Source organism: Cyclopterus lumpus, chromosome 3 (assembly GCF_009769545.1).
Source record: "Cyclopterus lumpus isolate fCycLum1 chromosome 3, fCycLum1.pri, whole genome shotgun sequence".
NCBI lineage: Eukaryota > Metazoa > Chordata > Actinopteri > Perciformes > Cyclopteridae > Cyclopterus > Cyclopterus lumpus.
In genome coordinates this window covers 15183685-15211209 of record NC_046968.1, presented here as the reverse complement: position 1 = coordinate 15211209, position 27525 = coordinate 15183685, and the positions used below count along the sequence as shown (strand labels likewise).

At 38.7% G+C, this 27525-nt stretch overlaps 1 protein-coding gene across 2 annotated transcripts; it reads right to left on the bottom strand.

The window, feature by feature from the left end:
• Window positions 1–19: 19 nt before the first annotated feature.
• On the bottom strand, window positions 20–26157 carry adam10a (ADAM metallopeptidase domain 10a). Of its 2 annotated transcripts, none has more exons than XM_034557447.1 (16): window positions 25806–26108; window positions 19976–20126; window positions 13232–13350; window positions 11905–12063; window positions 9312–9496; window positions 8694–8855; window positions 8433–8525; window positions 8059–8242; window positions 4753–4916; window positions 4450–4633; window positions 4213–4363; window positions 3928–4111; window positions 3696–3807; window positions 3310–3530; window positions 3056–3182; window positions 20–2773 (listed from the first exon to the last, which is right to left on the bottom strand). In XM_034557447.1, the coding sequence occupies exons 1-16, from the start codon at window positions 25855–25857 to the stop codon at window positions 2667–2669; spliced, it is 2355 nt and encodes a 784-aa protein (XP_034413338.1). In that variant the 5' UTR covers window positions 25858–26108; the 3' UTR covers window positions 20–2666. The 2 variants fall into 2 exon arrangements, with proteins under 2 accessions (XP_034413338.1, XP_034413347.1); XM_034557456.1 differs by having other exon boundaries at window positions 248–2773; window positions 9312–9412; window positions 25806–26157.
• Between the last annotated feature and the right edge of the window lie 1368 nt (window positions 26158–27525).

Genomic DNA, 27525 nt, shown 5'->3' with positions numbered 1-27525 from the left:
AAAACAGAGAAAACAAACATTTGATCAACTCTTGTTTATTAATGCATTTCCAGTAATTCAAAAGAAATTACATTTTTGCACAATAACTTTGCAAATTAAGTACAATGTTCAAAGTAAGCAGAATGGGAAACAGACCAACAAATGTAAAGAAAAACTAAAAGACCAGCAAAGACACTGTATAAGACACAGGAGACATTAAAATCAGACAGTAGTACTGAATCTATACCATTTTGGATTATTCGTTTACACCACTTACACTTCAGTGCACATTTTCTCAACATCACAGCAACACATGTAAAACAGAAAATAAATCCCAGAGTATTATACCCTAACACCCAGTATTGTCCATATCTCACCATGTCAATAAAATGGATGAGGATGATTCAGCAAAGAAGCTCAGTCTCTCACACGCACGCACGCACACACGCACACACACACACACACACACACACACAGACCATTGAAATGTGTCAAAGATAATAACAAATACAGTTTAAGCTCCGACCTAAGAAAAAGCACTGCCAGTAGCACCAGAAAGACAAACAAAATCAGTAAAAGAAGCAACAGAGGATTGTATTTGTGTTTGTTCACAAACGTTGCTGCAGCACATGACATGAGTAACTAGTTTGTTATGAAAACACAACAGAATATTCTATGTGCCCATTTAGGGGAAAACATTGAAGGCATTTTCATTGTAAAGAGGCTAAGTTCTTAGCTGTTGAGCTCTGTGATACTCTGCATAGAATATATCTGATCAATAACACAACATCCTCCCATCTTGCAAAGAACACAAGCTGAGCTGAAGCTGTGCTCCATACAACACTTTTGAAAAAAGTAAACCAAAAAAAAGATACGTCTGTCTTTGCTCCACCAAGTTGTTCCCTCCTAAAAACTATAGATATACATCATGTTATAGTCTGCGAGTAACTCAACTGGCATCTTCTGCCCTCTCATCTATCGGTCAGTGAAGTTGACCCAAGTTGGAGACTGAAAACTCAAATTAAGCCAAATTAGAGTTTGGGAATATTAAAATATTATACAAAGTAAATAATAATTATGGTCTCTAGAAATTGGAGATAAATACTGAAGTATAATATGAAAATGTGTTTTTGTAACATTTGATTTTCATGTGTTGGTATATATCAATCGTCACTTAGTTCCGATGATTATCATTCATTGTAGTCCAGACTGATAACAGTGCTCGGATTAACTGCCAGCTCATGCAGGGCTCTGACACTAGGACACCAACCTCAGTCAAACTTCTCAGAGTAGGCACACTTTACTGCAATTACACAAACCAAGAGGGTGTAACAAGGGAAACAAAGTTCATTGAGAAAACCCAGATCATTAGGAAAGGAAAGGACAGAACAGCGGTGGATGGCTGACGAATAGTGATTGTTCACTCTGGTAAATGTCCGTTAACAGAAGCAACAAAGCAAATATAAAATCAGAAGCTCTAGTTTTCCTCAATTGATTCAATTCCTCCACATATACAAATAATCTGAACTGCAAGTGAAATCAATAAAAGCAAAATCACATTTAAACCAGAAAGGTTGCTCATCTGGATACAGAGGTTGAGAGGATCCAACTGTTCTTAAGTGGTTTTAACAGATTTTGTCATTTCTTACACAACAGTGTATGAAATTAAAAAAGTGGACAGAACACAACAAGCGAAAATGTGCGCAGGACAATCCCAATGGGACACTTCTTTTCTGTAATAACTTCTTATGTACGCAGGCTTTTTTGTCCTCAGGGTTAAGTTTCACCACATTCTCCATCTTGGTTGCATCATCGCTCTGAATGTAAAGACATACTCTGCAGTACAAAGACGATATATTTATGTAAACGCAGCTGCAAATCCATATAATACATATGTACATCCAGATAATCCATCTCCCCTTCATCTGATCACAGATGACCTGATCATTTCATTAAACTCTTTTATCTAAATTATTTTCATAGAACCTGTCGCCAACATGAACCAGGCTTCAGCTAAGAGGGGCTGAAATAAACATGCAGTCATCTTTTCCACTTAATACACTTGTTTGCTGTTGTAGTAATCCTGAGAAAGTGAATTAAAACAGTAAATAATCTTTGAAAATCAATTTCATTTGAAAGAAAGAAAAGAAAACTACTGGCACACCTGATGGATTGCACACTGAAGGAATATTTATACTTTAAAAATAAAAAGCTTTTGATGGTGGTTTGATTAACAATGTAATTAAAGAAAAGAAATGGAACATCTCAATGCTGTTTTTGGTAAATACCAATGTGACTTGCAGTCCTGCCATCGTGCTGAGGATGGCAGCACTTGGCTGAGAGGAAGAACAGGAAAAGAAAAAGGTGGCACAGATTAAGGACTGTGGAGGGCAACTCTAGTACAAAGCTGTTCTGGTAAAAAAACAAAAAGCATTCAAAGATTAAGACCACATAACAGAGATCAGTGAATTTCTCCTCCTGTCGTTCCTTGAGAAAAGGTATTTATTTACTTCCTATAAAAAGTGAGTGAGTTTGCTAGGCCCAACCAAACAGTTGGGCTTTGTCCAGTGAAATTTATCCAGTTGCAAGTTCTTTGAATTTTGCAATAGGTGGTAAAGGTAACTCTTTGGACTGAAGTGCTCATATTGTAGGCACAAGCAAGAAACAAGGCAAAGAGCAGACCAGCCTCAGCGTCTCAGCTGTCCCATTTGATAGTTCTCTCTGTGCTGACGTTGGTGGCGCTGGCCCTGTGCCTGTTGGTTTGCGTGCTGCTGCCTTTTCCTCCTCAGTGTACCTACAGGACATAAACATATCAGTGAGGGTCAAAAAAATTAAAATAAAAAAGGAAAACTGGAAATGCTGCTCCTTTTCTACACCACCAGAAAGGTTCCCACAGCAGAAGATGAGGCAAACATAGCAGTAACATGTACAATCTTAAAACTGAATGGCAAATAGTCACATTTCAAGACCCCCTACACCCCGAAACAACAACTCCTTAAGCTGCACTCAACTATGTATCTAAAGAGGGTGTACGTATGTGAACATACATAATATAAACACATATGATGTACAGTACCTGGCAGTGGCTTTGGTGGTGGTAGTTTGGGGTTGCTGCTGGGGGTGTGGACGCTGCAGATTTTGATGAAGCCAGCCATTAGCATAATAAGAGCAATGCCCATCAACAGCACTGCCCACCAGTGAGCCTGGATAACAGAGTATATATTAAAAGATATCTAAATACAGGCGAGAAACATCATAGAAAGTGTCTATCTGTATGTGTGTTATTGTGCCGACGGGTCTTTGTTGCATTTGCTGTCCTGGAGCACTCACCACTATCCACTCTGCAATATTTTCATACAGCTCTGCATTGAAGATGGCTTTCTTCAGCCTTGCCAGAGGCCCGTCGGCGTCCACCAGACGACACCTCATGAACACATCACAGTAGCCCTTAAAGTCATTGCAGGGGGAGCCGGGCTGCAGCGTTGTTGTCTTCTTGTTGAAGAATTGGGTCCATTTCTCTGAGCCTGTACTACTACAGGTGCTGGGATTCACTGAGGGCAGAGGGAGTGACATTTTGGATGCTGACAATAACTCAGTTCTTTAGCCTGAAGACGACACAACTATTGTCAATGATGTCATCACATGATTCTTGCTTGATATTACTGCTCTGATTGAGTATTTTGATCCAGGAACGGATTTGCAGTTATGTCACTCACTTTTATCCATACAGCATACGTGACACAGCTCAGCTGCCTCATCCTTGCCGTCTTCGCTGGCACAGGTGCATACCTCCAGACCATACTTTTCACATATGGAACCAGAGCATACCTGTTCCAAACAAGTATGCAGGAAAAAAATAATTTAAAAAGTTTTCATAAAATACAAACACAAGCTTACGAAATGCTCATATCAGACACAAAAAGAAGGAGGTTATGAATACCAACATACCCCATTCATGCAGACTTGTGTTTCGGCATGGCAAGACGTGAAGTTTGCCTTTGGTTCTGAGGTAGGACATTGAGCAGTAGCTCCATTACACCTGCCATCATGGGCGCACTCGGACTCCTCTCTGCAATCGTCATTCGTGTTCTTGTAAATACACTCTGGCGTGCAACATGGGCCTTGGCTGGGACTGCAGAACAAGAATTACATATATATGGAGTCAAACAAATGCTATTAACAGCAATATTTGTGCTAAATAATTCTTAGCACAACATGCTAATCACATCTGACCTGCAGATTTTGCCAGGTTGGAGCTTGCACTTTTGGCCCTCCCCTTCATTGGCGTTAAAGCAGCAGGGGTCTTTACACTGATCACTGTAGCCGCAGTCACACTCTTCTCCATCTTCCACTAGTCCATTACCACAGATAGGCTGGCCAGACTCTGTACACACAGACACAACAGCATGAAGACACAACCCCTCTCACACGCGCAGCAAGGAAGGGATACGTTTGTAAAAGAGAATTTACCAACAAAACAGTCATTTCTCTTCTTCGTTAGAACAGCGCTAATATTTCGGACGCTGCAGATAGAGAACTTGTTATTGTTGAGCTTGTCCCCTGATGTGGCTCTTGCGTACATGATGTAGTTGCCCTGCTCCTTTTTGTCCTGCAACTTAGACTCTCCAGGGGTGCATTCAATCCCAGAGTCATGCTGTAAAACAGTAGGCAAGAGAGAGACTTAAGAGAGATACATATAGTATATTGTACCGCTTGAAAAAAGAAAGAAGTGTACTAGTAAAGGCTAAAGTGTTTTAAAATAATAGTACTTACAGGAGAGCCAAAGTTGTGCCCGACCTCATGAGCAAAAGTAATGTGGGACACCTTGGGAGGGACATGGGAGGCGTAGTTCTGCACAGTGATGATACCAGTGTTCAGAGACTTTCTCTTCCCATCAGAGTACAGTTTGCTCTTCTCACAAATGCCCCCAGAGCTTCCTGTGGAAAGAGAATAACTAGAATGAACCAATCCATGTTTAAATTGACAAGAGAAGAGCTAGTAAGGTTGGCAGCATTGCTAATGGTCAACGAAAAAGGTTCTGTTCGGTTATCATTTAGAATTTATGACGGTTTACACTGACTTCAGTATCGCAAGTCAGAGTCACAGATCGGATCATCACAAAAGAAAAAAGGGAGCATATATAACTAATATAGTGCCTCCGACACTAATTACCGATCATTGAAGTTCCATATTGACAGATACAGATCATTTTGTTGTTTAATTATAGCAGCTGGTCTACAAAGCTCCAGACTATTTGTATTACTTTTTTTGCAACAGTCTCAAACAATTGGATTTATTCAAGTTTCTCATCAAAACTAAATTTTACGAGATTACATTTGAATACATCATGATAACGGTATCATTTACCTTGGTTCAATACTCATTTTCACTAAACCAGAACGCATCATAATGTCACCGAACAGAACCGCCGTTCTCCTGACAATTTAAACACGGTGCGGCGACTGTGGGTCAGTGGTTAGCAGGTCAATCCCTGCCATAGTCGATGTGTCCTTGAGCAAGACACTTAACCCTGAATTGCTCCCTGTAGCTGTGCCTACAGTGTTGGATAAAAGCGTCAGCTAAATGACATGTAATGTAATGTAATGTAAACACGGATTGATTGTTTACAATGTAACATTACTAGAGATCGGCGACTAGAAAAGCACAAATGCCGATGTCATGATTGCATAGTTTAATGAATATTGGTGGATAAAGATTGCCAGTAAAACTTTATTTCAAACTGTGATGGTTAACGTTAAACTGTGCAATTAGTCTCGGTCTCCACGCGTGCCAAACCGTGAGGGGGATCCCAGTGGTCCGTTACACCACTGTGATCTACTGTACTTCACACACTCACTGTTTAGTTTGTAGTTTCACGATACTAAATGACAGCTTACACAAAAGTACCACCAAAAACATAACTGTGTGCACATGTATATGGCTATAACAAGATATGTAATGAAGGGAATTAAGATGCATAATGTGAAAGAAATATACATATATTTTTCTAAACACACCAACTGACTGGAATGGATCAATGAAGCAAAAGAAATGATACAATTGGAAAAGAGAGCTTTCACACAAAATACATGACAGAAAACGCAAAGATGGGCGATAGTGGAAAGGTTCTTAATGTCACTGTAAAAATAAGATGTAAATAAATAAAACAGTAAGAACTAAGAATAATAATAATAATTTTTTGTCAGTGCTGTTCCACAGTATTAAAATGGCATGTTACCTGTGATGTAAGATGATTTCATTATCACTGTACTAATATTTAGGACATTGTTTGAGGGGTGCATTGGTGAAGCATTGAATGAGTTGTGTATATTGGGCAGAAGGGGCATATATATATATATACACACACACACACACACATTACATATATATATATATATTGTGTGTGTGTGTATATATATATATATATATATATATATATATATATATATACACACACACACACACACACACACACACATATATATACTACACATATATATATATTGTGTGTGTGTGTATATATATATATATATATATATATATATACACACACACACACAATATATATATACATATATATACATACTAGTTAACAGTAAGCATGTCGGCATTGCAGTTGTTCTTCCCATAATCCATAAACCAAGTCATAAAAAGGCAACATCAGCTCCGAGCTGCACAGAAACAAAGCCAAGAAACCAACGCACTTAAAGCAATAAACAATGTGTCAAACATGGCAGCACATTATGTGTTTACCGCACATATGTGTGTTCTTGTGCAACTCCTCCACTGAAGACACATAACAGCTATTCACATCAGATAAGATACACTTTGGTTGTGCTCGACCAGCATCCCTGATGACCTCCCTTTGTTCAAATAATCACCCCACAGCTCACAGCAGCCCATTTTACTCTCCATCTCTTATCCTCAATCGATTCTTTCAGCTTACAGCAGTGCCAATTTGCCTGTATTGATTGTCTGTGTTTGTTGCTGTATTCTTCAAGTTGAGATGGTGGTATCTGAACTTATTCAAAGAAATAGATAGGAGAAGCCACTATAAGTGTAATTTTTCTAAACAGATATATGCATATGAAAGCAGAATCTGTAGGCAACAGGACAAGATTTTAGAATCAGATGCTTGCTGCTTTCCATTTGTAGACACGTTTGGCTGTGGTTGAATGCAGGTTAACAGTAAAATAGGCAAAAGTCGATTTAGCTTTGAATTAACTATATTTATTCATCTGCATTAATATTCAGTTTAAACTTTCTACTTGTGAAACAACCAGGTTTTAGACGTCGTCTCTCAACTCAAACTCCATTCTCAAGTTGATAATCGGACCGTAAACAATGACCAGAGCATGGTAGAGGAAGTCTTGGCCCAGATATCCGTTATCTGTGTATCCGCTAGCCACCCAGCCCTACAGAATTATTGTCAACTACCCTTGGAGGTAAAATTGTCATCCGACCGATAACCAATGGGATCCAAGATGTCCATAACGATCATTCATACCTCGAGAAAAGTAGAAAGACTCACTAGGACAATGTTGAGGAGTTTTGACATGTTTTAACCTATTACGCAAACGTAGTGAGAAGAACAAATTATAAATCATGACGAAGGAGGCTGTATTCCCTCTGGCATCCATTAGAGCTTAAAATATAATTTCTATCAAATATTATATTATTTCTAAGCATCATTCTCGTTTGGATTCTGTTTCAGTTAAACTTGCATACTAACTGTCACTTTGTAAACTTCAGATCGATCAGAAGACCGTAATGTTTGTGTTGATATACAAACAGCTCTGGAAGCCACTTTGTGAATAGCTAAGGTCATAAATGTTACAGTCACATTTCCCTATAATACAAATCATACCATGTTATCCAACCAGCAGTCCACACACACTGCATAATGTGCTTACTACAGGTTTCTGCTAATGATGCTGAGCTCTCAAAACTTTATAAAAGTTAACAAAATAATAGATGAAAATGTATCAAGCAAAATATCAGGGTAGCAAATTGGGAGAATGCTGTTCAACTTGATGACCTGAAGTCGCTGTGTGTATGCGTGTGTGGTTGTGTACCAACCTGAAGGAGCCCCAACCCAAGCCAAGCCAAGCACCCCATCATCAAAGTCCCTGTCAGAGAAGACATAGGCGAGGCAGTAGTCATCGTGGTTCTGCTCAGAGTTAAGCTCCAAAAACTTCTCCACTCCGATATTGGCAAAACGAAAAGGGTTAGTTGAGTCTTTTTCATCGTTGGTGGTGTTTATCTAAATAAAGGAGAGTTGAACAATCACACAAGAGGAGTGAGAGAGGAGAGAGACCCCAATACTGGCAGAAAAGCAGATACAACTTATAGAAACTGCAAGGCCTTACAAAAAAGGTTCACACTGAGTAAGGTCAATGCCACAATGTTCACTGCTGAAAAGACAAAGTTAACTTCTCCACTTCTCAACTCACCCTGATCCTTTTAACCATGAAGCTGATGTTTCGAATACCCAGGAAGTCAGTGGCCTGGTAAATCGAGTCAATAGCCTTTACATGGCTGGATATCTGTGAAGAAAGTGATCAACTAGATTTGTAGTAAGCAAAAAAACAAACATATGATGACTGTTATTGTTACTGCATTGAAGACACTGAGCTTTGGCTGCCTTTTCAAAACCAAATATAGATATGTGATTGCGTTTATAGGTGCCAGCCAAAGAGCCACTGTGTGCATACCTGGGCAATGACTGCCTCTCTGGTGCCATAGTAATTGTAGAAGAGGTGGTCAGTCTGGATGAAGAGCTGGCAAGTGTTTTTCTCTTTCGCCGCTGCTCTCTTTCTCCTCAGAATAACAGGACCATGGGAGCTCTCCTCCTCCCTCGACACACTGTTCACATCCTGTACCAAAACAAAAACCCAGGATCAAACGGGCGGAAGATGGAGTGGGGACACAATGCCATATTTAAAAGGTGTCTGATAGGAAGAGTGCTGGATCAGAGAAATGTCTAGCAGAATTAAAACAGATAGATTTGCACACTAAGTAGCTCCTGTTAGAATGATTTGTATTGATGTGTGACATTTTGAGCACCAGGCTCAGGAAGCCTGAGAAAGAGATCGGTGCTCGAAACGTTACACAGCAATCAAAAGGATTGTTAGCATGGTTTCAACATTCAAATAATAGTTAGGCTTGTAAGTGTGTACACCTGTGCTAAAATATATACACATGCCTATACTGTTGGTGTAAGGTAGATTGGATATGAGAGAAGATCTTTTAAATCCCACAAGCCTTTTCCATCTGTTTAATTATGAGCTGGAAGAAGGGGGGAGGGGCTTTGTTATGATGCTGGCGCTTACTTTCACTGGGTCTTCTACTGCGGTTGCCTGGTACTTCCTCATCCTCTCCAGCACTGAGTGGTCAGCGCAGCCGCCCTCTGAGCCATACTTATGAGGATAATCTGGCAGATAGGGAGGATTTAAGAGAATGGTTGTGAAGGGCTTACACTGCCATCGTGGATCTCTTTCGAACCGTGTGTGGTGGGCTGAAGAAGGTGAATCAGGGTGAGTCGGGTGTTAAGAGTAGCTGCATAAAAATAATTTTAAAAAGGTGGAGCAATATGGCTTTACTCTCTACAAATCCTAACTGACAAGTCAACGTCATCTTTCTCTCTCCTTCCACACAGAGCAGTAAAAAGGTAGAACACAGCCTCTACTAATTGGAAACATTGATTCTCTGTTCAAACCAGCCTTTTTCCAATGAACCACTGCTGTGTAACAGAGTGCCCTCCAAGCGTGTACACACACTGCAATGAAACGTAAAGGGTAAATGAGACGGGGTTTATGATGTACAATATTAATAGAATTTCCATTTTTTGGGATTAAACACTTTGGATGCCAAACAACACTATCATGTAACACTACTAGGCTACTCAGGGAATCATCACAGTATTTTCATAATCACCGATGGTTTCATATCAGACAGCACACCGAGTACAAAATTAATGCATTTTTCAGACACAACATATTAATCTGTGCCGCATGGCCATCTGGCTTCAGCAGCTGTCTTTACTGGATCACAAAAGCAAGATGGGATAAGTCTTACGATACATAATCACCACCTCTGCTGATAGTCACAACTCAGTTCACCGTCATATGGTAAACCAACATCAAATAATGTATGAATCAAAGTTTCCCGATCTCACTGAAAAAGCTATTTCAGATAAAAGAGCTATGAACAAAGAGACTGATGACGGAGAATAGATGTTTATTTTGGGCTTTTCTAATGTGAAAATATTACATACTGAAAGTTAAAAAAGAGCACCATACCACAGCTAAGCAGCTGTTACAACCCAATGTATTAAAATGACAGGGTGAGGAGGGTGATTTCTATAATTTTAAGATGCTGATATACAAAATGGGTTAAACTATTTTTTTTTTTTAATGTTTTTACGGCTAAATCAATGTGCTCTCTGCTCTGATGATGTTAGTTTTATTCAAACTTTAAATAGTCAATTGCCTCAGCAGTTTGTATTCCCATTCCCTAGACCCCATTAATAGTCATTCAGTAAGGAGAAAGTTCTGTGCTGGTTAAACTGAACGGAGACACACTGAAACAACAGATTTAACCTCTGATAATGGGTTTTTTTCAGAGAAAGCCTGCTTTGCCTTTACAGCGAATGCCATCTCATTCAACGATTAATCCTAAGGCCCTTGCAATTCAGACAGAAGTGAAAAAGAATTTGAAGAAAAGCCGAGTCAGAAGTGAGGACCCTCCTTCCTCTTTTTCACTAATACCAGCATCAAAAACATCAAGATATTACTGATGACAGACAGACATGAGTCAAATCTAAAACTGTAGTTTTATTCTCTGAGAGGACTATTTGAGTACAGCTGTTACCAGTATACTGTGATAGTTAGATCAGGGTACATTTTAACCATGTTAATTACCTGAATAATCTCTAAAGCAGAGGATTAGAGATTATGCTTTTTATACTAATGAATGCATTTTTCAGCAATTGTTTACTTTTATTTCATGAGGATATAAAATCAAGGTGAACAGTGCGGAGCAAGGAAAGGCTCAGGTATAACAACAACACCGAAGGAGAGCAACTTCATTCTCTGCTCAGGTGGAAATGACTCCACTATAGCGTAACCTAGCAAACAGCTGTTTGCTGCTTTATAATTGCTCTAGATGTCAACAATTGTTCCTTTAAGGTGCATATGGGAATACAATTGAATTTGTCTGTGTCAATGCATATATGTGTGTTTATGTTTAGGTTTGTCCTGATAATCACCTCTTTGGAACAAGCCTGCATGCGCACGCTCACATAGCCCAAAGCCAGGGCGGGGTTCATATCAGACTTTCAACCCTGCTGGAATCGTGAGTCTCTAGTGACTGGATTGTGTTTCTACTCGACATGTTGTTCACCCACCACAACCACACCTGTGTGAAATCTACTCTTTTCAGAGTTGACTTGCAGTTTTCCTATCAGCTGCAGTTTCGTGAGCAGTTATCATTTGGGTGTCATCTGACATTAGTAATAGATATCTCTTTGCTGTCCTGCTCCAATACTGCATTTAATATAAATACTTGCCACCTTGTCCATGGCCCAGAACCCAGACTCAAATCCGACCGCTACCAGTCTGTCAAACATAACCCTCTCTTCAAGCTTGTGAGGCTAATCTATGAACTGCTTAACTATAATCCCCTTTCTGAAAAACACACGCCACAGCAACTTATTCACATGTTCATTTCTCACTGAAGAAAATAAGTATTTTGCTCAATATTATTATAAAAATAGAAATACACAGAGGCATTACAAAAAGACTCTTGTTAAAAAGCAACACGCCCATGCATATCAAAAAGGCAAGGAAGTCACAATCTTTCCCCACAAGTGTAAATATTATCTGGAAAGAAAGTGCCATTGCAAGAGCAATGTCAAATACTCACTGATGTCGTCCTCATGATAGATGATGGAGTGGAATGGCACATCCTTGTTCTTTAGGTACCTCTCGGAGGGTTCGACATAGTACGTCCCTTGGTGGGTTTTAATGAAGCCCTCAAAGCGCCCATCGACCACAGAGCCATGGGTCAGTGTGCCCTTTTCACCTGAAGCACAAAAGATGATGAGCAGAGGCTGTAATGAAACTAAAGATCAAAGTAAAATACGGCTATATCAAAGACACAAAGAAACTGATCTACATATTCAAGCAGTTTAGGAAAAGAAATCTGGTCAGCATACAATTTGACCGAATAGACAGTGGTATTTGCATGGACTATGACAACTCTTGTATTGTATGCATTTTAAAGATTGGCTATGATTACAGTGATATTTAATGATTTCATTTACACAACTTTTGTGAGAAAAGAAATGGTGCAGAATGTGTATTGGCAAGAACCTGGCAATACAATATCATGAAACAGGCGTTACGATTCAATATGTTGTAATACATTGCCATACTGTAAGCAAGTTGATACAATATATTGAAAATTAGATATAATCTTAGGAAAGCTGTCATAGTATAAAGAACACATCACCATAAGCATAACATCTGAGTAATGTAATCAGAAAACTGGGATCTGCATTGCATTCATCAGCCTCTATAACATCCAAAATGTTAGAACGATTTTTACACAATTGTTGAGAATCAATACAGTATCACAAACTATAATATCGCAACACTCAATATTGTCTGACACCGCACAGAAGTACATTGGTCAAGTTTGCATGAATAAAGAAAGGTGAAATTTGGTTGTTGTGCAAACTCTATATTTTCAAACTCAAGCTATTTCTATTTTCATTTCTGAAATGTCTTAACTGATAGGAAAAGGATACTTATTGTAAGGGTGCCTTCCTCAGTAAGAGAAGTATACATCTCTCTGTTTCTTGGTTCCCTTTCTCTTTGCTTCACAAACACTGATCACAACAGGACAAACTGACTTGTTTTCCCTCTAGTTCAGTTCAACTCTGCTGGAGACGGGCAGCAGGAAGACGTCCAGGAAGGGAAGCGATTGAGAGCAGAAGGAGGAACTAGATGAAAGGTAAAAGTACGTCCTGTGTGTGTTGTTTTGTGATGTGATAACTACTGGACAAAAAACAACCTTTACGTTGTTGTTTTTTTATCTTATAAACTTTTCAATTATGCTGCAATGGAAATTATGATCGAGCGTTTCAATTTAATTTAAAATAAAAGCAACGCAATTGATTTTTAAACATTTGCTTTGAAGAAACTGCGTTTCGGCTTAGGATGAGGTTTGTGAAAACAGCTGGACTTACCAAAGATTTCTCCACTGTAAATATGTGATGTATCAATGGGTGCCTCCTCGCCTGAAACCTCAATGATGAGATCTGGGGAAAATAGAGTTGTATCCCTCTTCATCCGCAAGTTAAAATGTCTGAAGAGAAGAAGAGGAGAAAATGAGTAACAAGCATAGCAATTAAAACCCAAATGCAAAATTGTTCTCTGACACACTGACATGTGGGTAACACGATACACCGTCAACCCTGGTACTGTCAATGTCATCCTTTATACTTTGATATGACAGAGAATTGAGCAGAACAAACAGCATAATTCACACATGTTTTAATGAGCTCTCCAATGTCACTGTGCTAGTTGTTGCTCACTGAGTTAGAAGTAGTTCTATCATGAGGAAAAGCACATGAACATTTGTGCACAGCAATACTAACGTTTTTTTTATTATTTATTTTTTTTTAAATAATCCTCTCGTTAACACAAAACAATGTCAAAGAAAAAAAAAAAAGCATCACGAGGTGCACATGAGCTTCACAGAAACCTGAGGCCTGTTCCTCAGGACTCTCTTCAGTAATCACAAGGATCGGTCTCAAGGGGAGAGCTTCCTCCAAATGACTCAAATGATGCTCATAAGTCCTACCGAGACCTTTATGGATTGTACTATTTTGAATTTCTTACATCAGCACAATTTGAAAAGAGACAAAAAAAAACAATATGGAAAATGTAGAACTATTGGCTAATCATTCTAGTGGTCTACTGCTTGCTCCTTTTAATTTTTGTAATCACCCGTCTTTTCATTAGGCAGGTAGTAGCCTCAAGTAGAATCAAAAGTGTAGTAACTGCTTCTGTTTTTAAATCATTTATGTAGTGTATAGGTTAATCTCCAAAAACATTGGATCCTGCGTTACCCACAACCAAAATAGTACATTTTGTTTGAAGCCCCCTGTCTAAGAGCTGCAGAGATGAATATCGTTACAGGCCAACCTTAGAAGTTAGCATTGCACTGGTTCCTTAAAAGAAAACTATGGATCAGCAGCAATAAGAGCTAATGTTACGCTACGTACGCGATAAACGAACTACACCACGGTCGCATGAGCATATGGAATAATTATATTTTAATATAATGGCAGGGGTATATGTGTTCAGGAGGAGAAAAAGGGCAGACTTACTGCAGGAATGAGAACATGGAAACATTAATAGAGCTAAACCAAAATAAACTGAGCACAAGAGACAGGCGGTAGATGTGGGGAGCACATAGCAGCTAATGTTGAAAAGGTCAGACACAGTCCAGGATGGTTCATTGACCTGACCCAACATTCAGTTTTCCCTTCACCACTGTTGTCATTTCATAAGCACCCCTTTTGTTGTATACTCATGATTTCTTCAGGGTGTCCCTGACTAAAAATGTACATAGTCTAATAAGATTGGTCAAGTCTTAGTCAACTGATCGATTAATCATATCGGACCTTGATAGACAAAGATACATTATTTCTTATCCTGCTCGCATTTTGTGGTTGTAAATTAAACTTTAGGCCCTAATTCCATTTTCCCAATTGGAGCAATTCACAGATGGAAGGGACACGACAGAGAAGTTAAGAGCAGGGAAGTGAAAAGGCAGTCAAGTAGACTCTATGCAGCTCCCCCAGTTGTTTTTAGAGAATCCTTCATACATTTGAAATACATCTGCTCTGATAGTGCTGCATTCCTATGTGAGAGCGCAGATAAAAAGAAATGTAGGACTAATGTTGTATTTTGAAAAAGCTGTGTTGTTATTCATGGTTGATAAATTAACTTTTGTTTCATTACCACATGTTCCTGTCACTATGAAAATTAAACTGTGCAATTTGCAGTAAGATCAGGATCCCTTAGATTGAATTGTTAAGTATTAACTAATCAGGGTCACCTCTAATATTTTCCATTCAGCTGTTCCCTTCATCTACTTACACAAAATGGTCGTATGAAACAACCCAACGTTTGTTTCTGGAAATAATAAGATCAATACACTCATTATAGTTCTTGGCCTCTCTACCTTATCAGTGGCCCCTACAACAATCAATATGACCTCATGACTTCACTCATGGTCAATCAAAAGCTTGGGCTTCCCATGACACCATCATGGCATGCTGGTCACAGACACAGATGAATCCATAAGTAGATTATTCAGTCAGAAATTTAATCTGCACTATCAGGGATCTGCAAAAGCATTTTGGATGTTTATCGCCATTTACCGTCCATTCCAGCATTTTTACATAATATCTTTGAGAGAGAACCAACTCTCAGCAAGAACCCTTCTTTAAATTATATAATTAACCTAGTTTCTTTAAAACTACATTTTGCAACCTTTTACACATTTGAATAATGTACTTAAGAATTTGAGAAATATCATAACAGCTACAAGCAATAGTTTTTCTATGAATTACTATTGCACACTTGAAATGTGGTTGCTCTTGTATATATATATATATATATATATATATATATATATAAAGCTACTTTAACCAAAGAATACCCATATATTTAGACAATGATTCAAACCTTAACACCAAGCCTGTGTTAAACCAAAATTGCAGGTTATCGCCCACAGTCCATTATAAATAGACAACTATAATATGAACCCTGAAATCAGATTTCAGGGTGAAAATCCAACACCCCCGACTCAGTTTCAGATCAGTCTATGTCCAACCTTTTGAACTGAACCATAATATGTACCTTGCATATCCCAATAAGGTGCTTGGGCACGAAGATGGACTAACTTCTTTATTTTGTGTTTAAGGGTCTATTACCAATAAATGTACAATCTCATTATGCAAATCTTTTTCTTTTTTTCTTTCAGGAAAAACACACGTGCAGAGCACCCAAAAGGTCACAGATTAATTATTTTCTGAACTATTTTTGCATTCCCTCGCAATATTTTTATTTGATCTCCCCTGATGCATATGGAATGGATGCAAGTCATAGACTGCAGATACTAGAGAAAGGAGAGATGACGTGACACTTTACATTATGCATTTATTGCTCATTACTCCTTTCAAACATTACACCCTCTTGTGCCCGACGATGGTGGCTGAAGCTGTGGATATGGTTATCGTTCAGACTACGGTTGCAGTTGTTGTTTAATATATGATGCTGTGGATATGGCTAGTTAGTGTAACAACACTCATACATTAATGTGTCACAGCCATAATAACAACAGCCAAAGCACACCACAATCACAATGACAACCAACAGTCAAAGCCATATCATCCCACGGCTATAGTCATAATCCCAGCTACACAAGACATAATACTAAATCATAATGCAGCCGTTCTCTATGGATCAGAGGCAATGAAAAACCTATTGAATGATAAGACACAATTTCAGGGAAAACAATTATGTACAAACTAACTAAGCAATTATGAATAAACATGAGAGGGGATTCAAATTAGGATAATTTTAGAAAGGGAAGGAATTGTCATTAATAAATTCCCTCCAAGAAATCACTGAACAGTTAAAAATGACCCCAAATGGTTGATGGTTTTACCAACTAAAAATGCAAAGTGAAGAAATCACTGCATCATGTTCCAGACAAAAATAACCTGCAGGCAAATCAACATGGCTGGCAACAGACAGGAAGAGGTGGCTTTGGATTAAGCCAGTGCTTCTCATCACACAGAAGCAGCTGACTGATACATTATTCAGACATATCCCAAAAGCTGAACATCAGCATCTGACAGTCATACACTTTGCTCAGTAAGCAGGCCGGCCTAAAGTAATGGAGTGCCCTCAAGCCATGTCTACAAAGATGGTATGCCAACAAAGAGGCCAATATCCAAATGTAATAATAGTAATGTAACTATTAGCAATCAACTATACTTCCCAACGTATAACTGTATATCTATGTTGGTGCTCTGGTCGATTAATCACACCATTACTGAACCTTTACCACTAAAGTAAGCACAGAAGTTAAACCCACTTTGAATTGGCTCGGTTTGAACAGCTATGAACTATGATCACAATTAGGGAGCAGCTAATAAGTTAAATGTGTGATTACTCCCTATGTGAGTTATAATTCAACTTTGCAAATCATTAATATCTTGACGAAAATATGTTTCACAAAGCAGAAACTTTTTTTTGGAAGGTTGGACACTAAACTGAACCATGTATTGTGTCACTTCCCCCAGCATTGGCTAATACTCTATACTTTTTTTGTCACCTCTCTTTGTAAAGAGTCCTCCCCAGAGACAGCTGTCTGCCCTGCCTTGTTCCATCAACTGATCCAGCTACAAATACTGATGTGAGTGGGCAGACACAAGAAAGCTTTTCACTTGTTACAACAAACCCCTATAGTGCCACACGGTCCTGCCTTGGGTTTTCACAGAGGGGAGAGTATGTGTCTGTACATAGTCCAATAAGATTGGTCAAGTCTTAGTCAACTGATTGATTAATCATATCGGACCTCGATAGACAAAGATACATTATTTCTTATCCTGCTCGCATTTTGTGGATGTAAATTAAACTTTAGGCCCTAATTTCCCCATTGGAGCAATTCACAGATGGAAGGGACACGACAGAGAAGTTAAGAGCAGGGAAGTGAAAAGGCAGTCAATTAGACTCTATGCAGCTCCCCCAGTTGTTTTTAGAGAATCCTTCATACATTTGAAATACATCTGCTCTGATAGTGCTGCATTCCTATGTGAGAGCGCAGATAAAAAGAAATGTAGGACTAATGTTGTATTTTGAAAAAGCTGTGTTGTTATTCATGGGTGATAAATGAACCTTTGAACCTTGTTTCCTTCCTTGTGGACATCAACATACAAATTCTAAATAGTTGTCATAAATGTCCAGCCAGAGGGATTATTACATACTCATAAATCTCTCATCATCTACTATTTTACTGTTCAGAAACCTGAGGTTGAGTACTCTATATTGAAAATATCTGGTTGGTACAGTACTACTACTACTCTTTTCTCTGCTGCCTAAAAGCATCCATCAGAGTTTGTTCACAGAACATAAATATAGTGCAGGTCCAGGTAGCCAAGATTCTGAAACTGCATCATGCTGCAAACCATCTCTAATTCAACTCCCTCTCCAAAATAGTGTTAATGTCCTCTTTAGACACTACAGTGCACTCAGCCGTGCTGTATTACGCTGTGGTTACCTCACCAATACAGGCAGTACCAGCTGTTTTTCCAAGGCAGAGACCGGAAAGAGCACACAAACACAGGAAATGGATCTGTTTGCCTTGATAACCCACAACATATTGGCTTGGTGAAGAGGAAAGCAGGGGGAGCCTGCTAAAAAAAACAGTGCTGCTGAAGTAAATTATTGTCAAATGAAAAAGAGTAAAAGGGAAAGCGAATATATGAGAGTGAGACTGAAAGTGACAAATGGAAACCCATTTTGCATAAGTAGGAATAGCCCAGAAGTGTCCTGTGTCTGAGGATGCTGAAGAGCTGATATCATGTACAAGGCAGCAGGAACCAAACTGCTGTTGTCGTTAGTTAGCTAAGGCAAGGCAACTCGGCAACATTTTCCATGTCATCTGTTGAGGTACTATGCATTCCTAAACTGAGGTCTAGTGATGTGAAGGCAGGCATGACTCCGTGTTTCAGTTGTAGCATATCATTGCACTCAGAACAGCTTTAAGAAAGGGTTGAGCCATGTCATTGCTTCTGTGAGTTAAAACATTAGTTTTTTATTTGGTAGAAATTGAACCACCAGTCTCACAAAGACATACCTACAAAACCATCAGCTAGGCCACAGTGAACATTTTAAACTATAACTTGTCCATATTCTTGTACTACTGGAAGCCATTTATTTCCAAATGCTTTTCAGCAGATACAAATCTGAGAACATGTTATTACAACAGGGATGGCACCACTGTACTCAGACTACTTGGCATTGACAATGGCTCATCTCGAATTACATGTCATTTAAAATTAAATTTGATTAATTGCAATAATGTGGTTAGTCTTGTTTTTTTCCCAGAGATTTAATTAAAATAACCACAATGTGGTAAGAGAAGCCTGCTTCACAGAGATGGGTATATTTGATCCCTGGTACAAAACACAAGATCAATGCTGATCCCTCAAATAAGGTTAATTAAACTCTCACGCATGTCTGGTCTAAGGTGAAGAAAACAGCTGGTACTTTCTCCACACTTTTAAGCTCTGGTTTCCAGTTTTGATGCAACTGTCCAGTATTATGGTGACATTTATAGTCTTCCGCTGCAGTTCTTTCTATGACCACATGGTTCAATAAGAAAATGGTATAACCAAGTTCAGGTTTCTTTTTTATAAGTCATATAAAAGTTAACACAGGGTCAGCGGCACAATGAAACGTTTCTGACGGGAGAACAGAGTCATAAATAATACGACATGTCACATCTAATGGCACTGGGGAACTGAACAAAGATTTCCATATCCATTTCACATTTGAATGCATTGTCTTACAAGTTTTATTGCAAAGGACGATATACATATACAATAGTATGGTGATGGCATGGTGAACATAATAAGCCCAAGGTAAAAATGATTAGATAAATGTCTTGAAAAAAGAGACACTAAAACTATTTTATTAAAAGAAAGGGACTTACTATTGTAATATACGTTCATGAGTAAAACAGTATGTGTTTGTAGGTAACTATTACAGCATGTGTTCAAAACTGTGCATAAAGTAGGACAAATAATAATAACCACACAAAAACTCACAAAGTTCACTCCGCATAGTGTGAGGTTAAGTTAAGTGAAAGATAGAAGGGGAGCATGAATAGTTGTAATTTAACTGACCTTCCATGTGCCTGGATGTCCAGGTGCACAGTCTTGTCTTGGGGAGAGAGTGCCCTCTTGGCTCTCTGGTGACTGTTGTGCAGGGCTTCTGTGTCATATGATAAACCCTCATAATGGCGAATATATTTGTCCAAGGGGTTCCCAAACTGACCTGAAAGAGAGTTCAATGGCTCATCAACATTGAACAACAAACATTTGCTGCAAGAGAAAACATTTAGCTTTATTATTTTACTGTAATGCCTGGTAAAGTTATTAGTCTGAGCATTCATCCACAGAATTTGACTGACACAGTAGACAGATATTGGAGCTTGCAACGTGTTTGTTTTCACAAAACAAATTGAAGAAAAAGTTCAAACAGTTTTGATCCTTTTGATGAACCTTGTTTACAACTAATGGACTAACAAAACAGTGCGAACGCATTTTTTTCATCAGACATACATCTGCAAGAAGGTCCACAATTGCAAATCTGTTTTGAGCACAGGTTTTGTTAATAACATTAACAAAGGCTCTGTTCCATTTGCGCTTCCCTGTGAACCATGTTCAATATCAGGACCCTGACACTGAAGCAGTTAGATGTCATTCAACCATCATTAATCTTATCATTGACCTGTGCAATGTCAACATGTCGTTCATGAAAAAAGGTTGATAAAACAGGGATGACTCTGTATCATATTGACCAGCTATCACTCAAGCTGCCAGTCACTAGACATGCTTAACAGGCTTGTTCAGCGTATTGATGTGACCCCAGAGAGGTAATCCTGCCCGCTTTCAAACTGACTATTTCTTTGTTCTTTTTACAAAGACAAAGAAAGTCAGTTTAAAGCGCAAATGAGGAACACATGATGCCAATCAGGTGACTGAGGTTCTGTTTCCGTACCACTGTATGTCATTGTGCGAGAACAGTGACTGACTGAGCTGCAGGCTGTTTAAAAACTAATCTACATTCCTAAGACAACACCGAAGGCTACTAACTAAATATCAGTCTGACATTTTGAATTCATAAATGCTCTGTTGGAAGTTACAAAAGCAGCCTTTGGAAATAAATAGCACAGGCTCTATTTAAGCTCTTCGTTTCCACACCTTTTTACCATTGACCATTTTGTCTTTTTTAAAAAAGGGGGACAGGGCATCATTCGGGGGAGATAACAGATCAGCAGTGTGAGCTCATAGAAGTGGTGTTGTCTCATCTAAAACCTGAAGATTAATTTGAGATGCAACTCAGCACAGTGTGTAAAGTTTTTTTAGTCATAAATCTGTAATAAACATTTTGTTTTGTTTAGGTTAGAGCTTTATGACAGAAGCAAAGGAGGGCCATCCTCATGCTCAATTATGTCTCATAATTTGTTACACTGAATTGGTGCAAGATTAAACAATGTTTTTACTTGACAATAATTGATTTTAACAAATTGTGGGTGACAATTACAATTACAGTTACATTCACGCTTTGAATGCCCTGGGCCCTTAGTTTGTGGTTGTAAAATGTCATGAGGCTGTGATTATCCTATTAGTCCCAACGGGTCATTACTTACAGTCGGGACACGTTTTTAAAAATGGTCTCACAACATTGAAATGTCTACTATGGAGACTAGCATCACCATATATAAATGTATAAATCCAGCTTTCCAATATGCAATTCCAAGACTGTTTAGGGAACCCAGTAAGAAGAAAGTACTTTTAGAATAGGAAAAAACAACACATGTATAGTGCATATAAAAAACAGACCCCTGTGAATATGGTCATGCCAGTGATTCCCTTGCCAAACTTTAGGGTCCTAACTTATTTAGCCTCCTTCCCGACAAGCTATCATGACATGGTTGGTACCAGTGGATTCCTTAGGTTTTTTTTGTTTCATATGATACTAGTCATTCTCGCCCTAAAAGCCTCTGACAGAGTATAGTCGGCCGAGGACGCCAGCATATGCAAAGAGGAGAAGAGGTTAACATGCTGGGACTGACTCACAGCTGAGCTCAAGCTTTTGTAGAACATATGGAAGAAAAATACACATTATTAAGAGACTCCCACAGGTCAAAGGGGATATGGTGCTCCATATTGCTGGTATTTAAACAATATTTTGTTCATTACAGTAGGACTACCGTGTAGTGGGAGTCACAGCTCCTCAAACAGGGAGTGGCTGTAAAGGACTAGCGGCAACTTGTCCATGAATGCAGCATGTCAAATTCTAACCATCAGCCTCTTCTTTAGCCAATTTTCAACAATGAAAATAAAGGCAGCAAATGAGACTGAACCAACAACAAGATGGGTTGTGGGGTGAGAGAACAACACTATAATTAATTAGGAAATGTGTAGATTTTGTACCAAAAGAAAAACTGCCGGCTCAGATTGCCCAGATCTGCCTTCTCAGTAGGACGTGACAACTCCATTAATATGTAATAATGTGACAGCACAAGGGCGATTTATGAACAGACGGTGGCCTGCATAATAACTAAGCTGTGTGTCTGACATTTCGGGGATATTGCTGCTTATCAAAACGTAAAAAAGAAACAGAAATATCATAAAAAAGGAGTGTAGCAACTACAAAATAATTTTAAAAGCACACAAGAATCCTGGTTATAATCAGGTTTACTAAGGCAACCTGTTTGTTTGCACATGTACCATCCTATCCTGGTTTCAGATATCGAATTAGAAAGACACACCTGGACAGAAGCAGATCAGAAACCTGGATAATGATCATCTCTTCAGGCATCAGAGTAACCGGGTGACTCACCCGGTTACTCTGATGCCTGATGCATGACCAGGATTCTTGTGTAAACATCTAATCCTGAATATGTAAATCCTGAATATGTTTTAAAAAAAACTAAGATAACTGTGAGCGGCAGCTCTTAAACAGTTGTGTTTTTACAATTACAAAAAGATCCCAAGTTAATTGGAACGTATTTTAATACAAAGGCTAACAGTGAAAAACAACAACATGTACGGAGGATGATTTGCAAGTTAACCAGATGTGCCAAGTGAAATTCTGAGAAACCGGAAGGTTTAACTGAAGGTGCCGGGAGTTTTTAAACTTCCTCAACTGGTGTAACAACGTTCCCGACACAGCATTCAATTTCAATTTCATTTACATTTTGTTAGTCATGACATTTTGCATCAGGTTTCTAATTAATTTTCTGACTTTATTTGTATTCTTAATTAAACCATTTAATATATTACAGTTTGGCATAATAACATAGAAATATCGAGATAGATACAAAATGAAATAGAAAAATAAGTTCGAAAAATATTTTTCATTAATAAAAAGCAAAGATACCAAGCAATTGGATTCATAGCAAATACAAAAATTAATTAATCTACTTTTAGGCGTTAGAGGGATAATGTAATTATTTCATGAATTTATATTGTATCATTTGCAATTGAAACAAAACAAAAAAATTCACCATATTGAATTTATGAAATATTTTTTTAAATAATACTTTATGCTTTTTTATTTGAAAATGAAAAGCATTTATTTGGCAATTGTTTCAAACAAGATTACATTATATGTGGTAAATTATATGTTCTCTGTTTAGTTGCAATCTATTTCATGCTTTAAAGTGTTATGTGACCCTCACTCTTTCTTAGGCACATGTTGCTATTACTGTTCTGTCATAGCAACAAATAGATAACCCGAATAAGACGTAGCAGCTGAAATTTCTAGCCAGACAACAACAAAAGCTGAGAAAACATTTGGCAGTCAGTTTAACTTAACTGTAAAGGCTATGTCATTGTGATTTCAGTGCAATCTGTCTCAGCCTCAAGAGCCTCAAGAGCAATTCTTGACAGACAGTAAACCGCTGACAGGAACAGAGGAGGTGGTAACAGCATTCTGGGGGATGGCAGGCAGGCTAACACGTCACATCAGACACCCCCGCAGTTCAGGGCAACTCAAATGTCTCAATGTCCTCAACTGGTGTATCACCATGTACTTGAAAAATAACAGTAAGAGGGTTGTTTGTAACCTGCAAGCATCAACTCTGACCAAGATTGTCATTACGAAAGTTAATACTCCAGAAGAAAAGCTCTGCTCTGTACCATCACCGTAAGCAGGCCAAGTAACAGACGCTGTGTCAAAAGTGAAACAACCGGGTTTATCTGAAACACTGACTTCTCAGAAAATGTCATGACATTCACAATACACATTTAACCACACATATAATGTCCATCATGCCCGTCATATTTCATACATTTCAGGGCAATAGGTTGTTTTACTAGCATGAAGCAAAAGGCCAGATGTTTGCAGCAATTTGGGTTCAGATCAAGACATCTTCTGCTCCAACTTTCCTATCCGTTGAGCATAATGTTGCTCTCGTTGTTTTTATCTACACGGTCCCATGATGCAACTGAAGCACCAGTATGTTTCTGGTCAAAGAATGTGAAGATGCCAGATAAAACGAAAGAGAGAAACTGGAAGGCTTTCTTACCTAAATTCTACACTTCATTACATGTCATTTAGCTGACGCTTTTATCCAAAGCGACTTACAATAAGTGCATTAAACCATGAGTCCAAACTCAGAACAACAACAATCAAGAAAGTACAATTTCTTCACTAAACTTCAACTCGCACTGCTGCAGAAGAACTGGCAATAGTTGCTAATATGCCAATCAGAATGAAAAAAATGTTGCAGCCCTCTGCCTCAATCATAGCTTATATAGTGAAGGTTAGAAACATACAGTTAATGTATATGAACAGACACAAAAGATAAGCACTATGAAATATATCCGATACAAATCTAGGATTTGGTAAACACAAGTCAAAGAATTACATTATGTTTAATGTGTATTCCATTCCACGACTTTGAGTTAAAGTACAAATGATCAAAGAAGACAAAGTTACCATGCAAGTCTTGTCTTCTAAACCTGATATCTCATCATCTTTTTTTATGAAAAGTAATTCATTCAGCCTGACTAACTTCTGCCTTGTTCCAGTGGTATAACACACATGATAAACTAAAAACATGAACACAATGTACCCTAACGGCCCTTTGTAGCCCTTTCAACTATGTTTTAATGTGGTCCTTTTGATGTTTTGTTTTGTATGAAAACTGGAAATAACTCCTCAGCACTAAGCATTTTAACAACCAAAACTACTGAAATTACAGCACACTTTTGTCTACATCAAAACAGTCCTCAAAAAGATGATTTTTTCACTGCTGAAATATTATGAGAGAATGTCTTAGGAACTAGATTTAATTATTGTAAGGTGCCAAGCACCAAGTAACAGAAATTGAGTACAAGCAATGTGATCCCCCCCTCCCCCCACAGCGTGTCACTCATCAAGGTAAGAACAAGAAAAGTACATTCAGCTGATTTTCTCAGTTTGGGTCATTAAAAGGTCAACAGTGAGAGAAAAGATAGACCTGCTCACAGAGTTGCTTCTGGCCGATGTAACGCTGTCAAACGTAAAAAGCCAGCTCAGAGTAACGTGTATATATTTACCAGCGTAGCTCAACCTAACGTTAAGTTAGTTGTTTTGACCTATTCTAAAGCCAGTAACTGTAACTTAGGAGTGTGTTAACCTCGCTACTTCCTCGCCATTGGACCAGTCTGTCGACGTTAGCGCTGTAGTGTCAGTTTGCCCCCCCAGGACTGTCAAACCGTTCTCAACCGATACCACCTTCCGTTAAACGGGATTTACGTGACGACCACACGACCCGAGCCTGCTGACCGGCCCCGGGCGCCCTCACGAGTAAACGGCGGCTACAAACACACCCGTTTACCGTCAACATTAGCCAGCTAGCTAGCGAGTTACATTGCCAGAGTACAAGTGCCTGATCCGATTAGCTCCACTGCGACCACTGAACACTTTCATTTCCGTGTGAGTCAATGGGAAACGTACCTGTAATGTCTCGTAGGCAGCAAAACATGAGAATGAGTTTGACAAATATCATATCGAAATGCCCTGTGCGTCCAGTCAATTAGCTTCGCGACCCAGCGATCCCGCTGATTGCTCCTTGTTTCGCTTTCTTTCACTTAAAGGTATAGTCGCCCTTCCTAGTTGGCTCGATCACATCTCAAACACCGGTCTCCCGCAGCCGACGTCAGACAGATAGACCGACAGACAGGCCCCCTCCCTTCCGGCGGGGTTTGCCAAGAGATCCCAGACACACCCATTCATGTATTACTGCGATACGTAGGTCAAGGGACTCTAAAAACAACTACAAATCACGTGTGAACTACCGTTCAGCAACAATATGCCACGGCCACCAGCCTGGAAACATGCACCAAACTGTTGTCGAGGCACTTTAATGAGTCTGCACGTTGTTTACATACGCAAATCATGACTTCCGGGTTTACCAAGTGTTTTCATACTTATCATAGTGGTTAGTCCATATTGAGGATACATTAAATTGTTGATAATCAAGAAAAAGCTACACATGTTTACAAATACATGTGTACAGTGGTATAAATATATATTAAAATATAGCTAAGTTATTTGTTCCATTCCATCCATTTCCTGGTTTGGTTTACTTTGTTAGCCACAAAGTTACATTAAGTTGTTTTCCTTTACACAAATAACCTTTGAACCCCCTAAAAATACTGTGACGGATATCTCTGTTGTCATCATGTTCTTAAAATGTTTTCGATCTCAATAGATTCTATGTAAACAACTATAATTACCAGTGCAACTGGCTTGCAGTTAATAATGGTTATATTTAGGTATGTGGTTTGGCATTGGGGAATTGTAAGGTATAGTATGTGGTTATAGTTCTCTTTCTGCACCGAGAGCAGGTCAGGTGCTTTATGTCCATGCTTGTGACTGGTGCCCTGATGGCCTGCGTACAAGTATTACTAGGAAGCCAATTATTTATTTGTATATTACAAAATGTAATCTAGATTAAAAAGTACTAAAATTGTGCTGTCACTGTGGTACTGGCTCACGGTACATCTCTAGCTTTAGGTTATGGGCTGTCAGGGGTAAAGCTGTGTTCGGGATGGAGGAATGGATGGATCAGCCTCAGGTCTATCAATGAGGAGCAATGATGCGCTCCTTCGGCTCGGACGAGTAATTGCTGCCATCTAGCGATCGTAAGCACTTACTGCATGTGGATAAATAGAAGACTTTAAAAAACATGGTGGTTAGAAAATGGTAGAGATACAGTATGCTGAATTATACTCTATGATTGGATACAGTTATTCAAATTAAATTAATTTGAATTAAGGGTGATTGGCTTATTGCACACTACTAAAGAAATAAACTTACTTTCGGTTTTATGTGTGTTCAAACAATGAATGTGATTCAAAGTCACTTACAGCACATTCCAAAAGTCTCGTTTATCCGAAGAATTGAAGCAATACGGTAACAATGACTGTTAATCATTTATAAGTTAGTGTTGTTCTTTAGAAATACGGAAGGCTGACAACGCGAGATTTGTATCGTCTCACAAACGAGATGCGAGATGATTCAGGCCACGGCAGGTTCCGTCTACATTCAGGAATAATCGTAAAAATAGGCACTTGTCAACGTTTTGTACATACAGCCAAATACATTAATATCGTTATACTTTCTAAACCTCCATGTATACACCCCGCCATGTTACTAACTTGTTTTGTATTCT

Bases quoted from the DNA above. Each gene is read 5' to 3' on its own strand.
- adam10a (XM_034557447.1), bottom strand. From the start codon at position 25,857: ATGATATTTGTCAAACTCATTCTCATGTTTTGCTGCCTACGAGACATT. The intron at 9,497-11,904 runs GTGAGTATTTGA...CACCTTCTTCAG, and splicing joins CTATCATGAGGACGACATCA to CCCACCACACACGGTTCGAA. The intron at 3,183-3,309 runs GTGAGTGCTCCA...TCTGTTATCCAG, and splicing joins ATATTGCAGAGTGGATAGTG to GCTCACTGGTGGGCAGTGCT.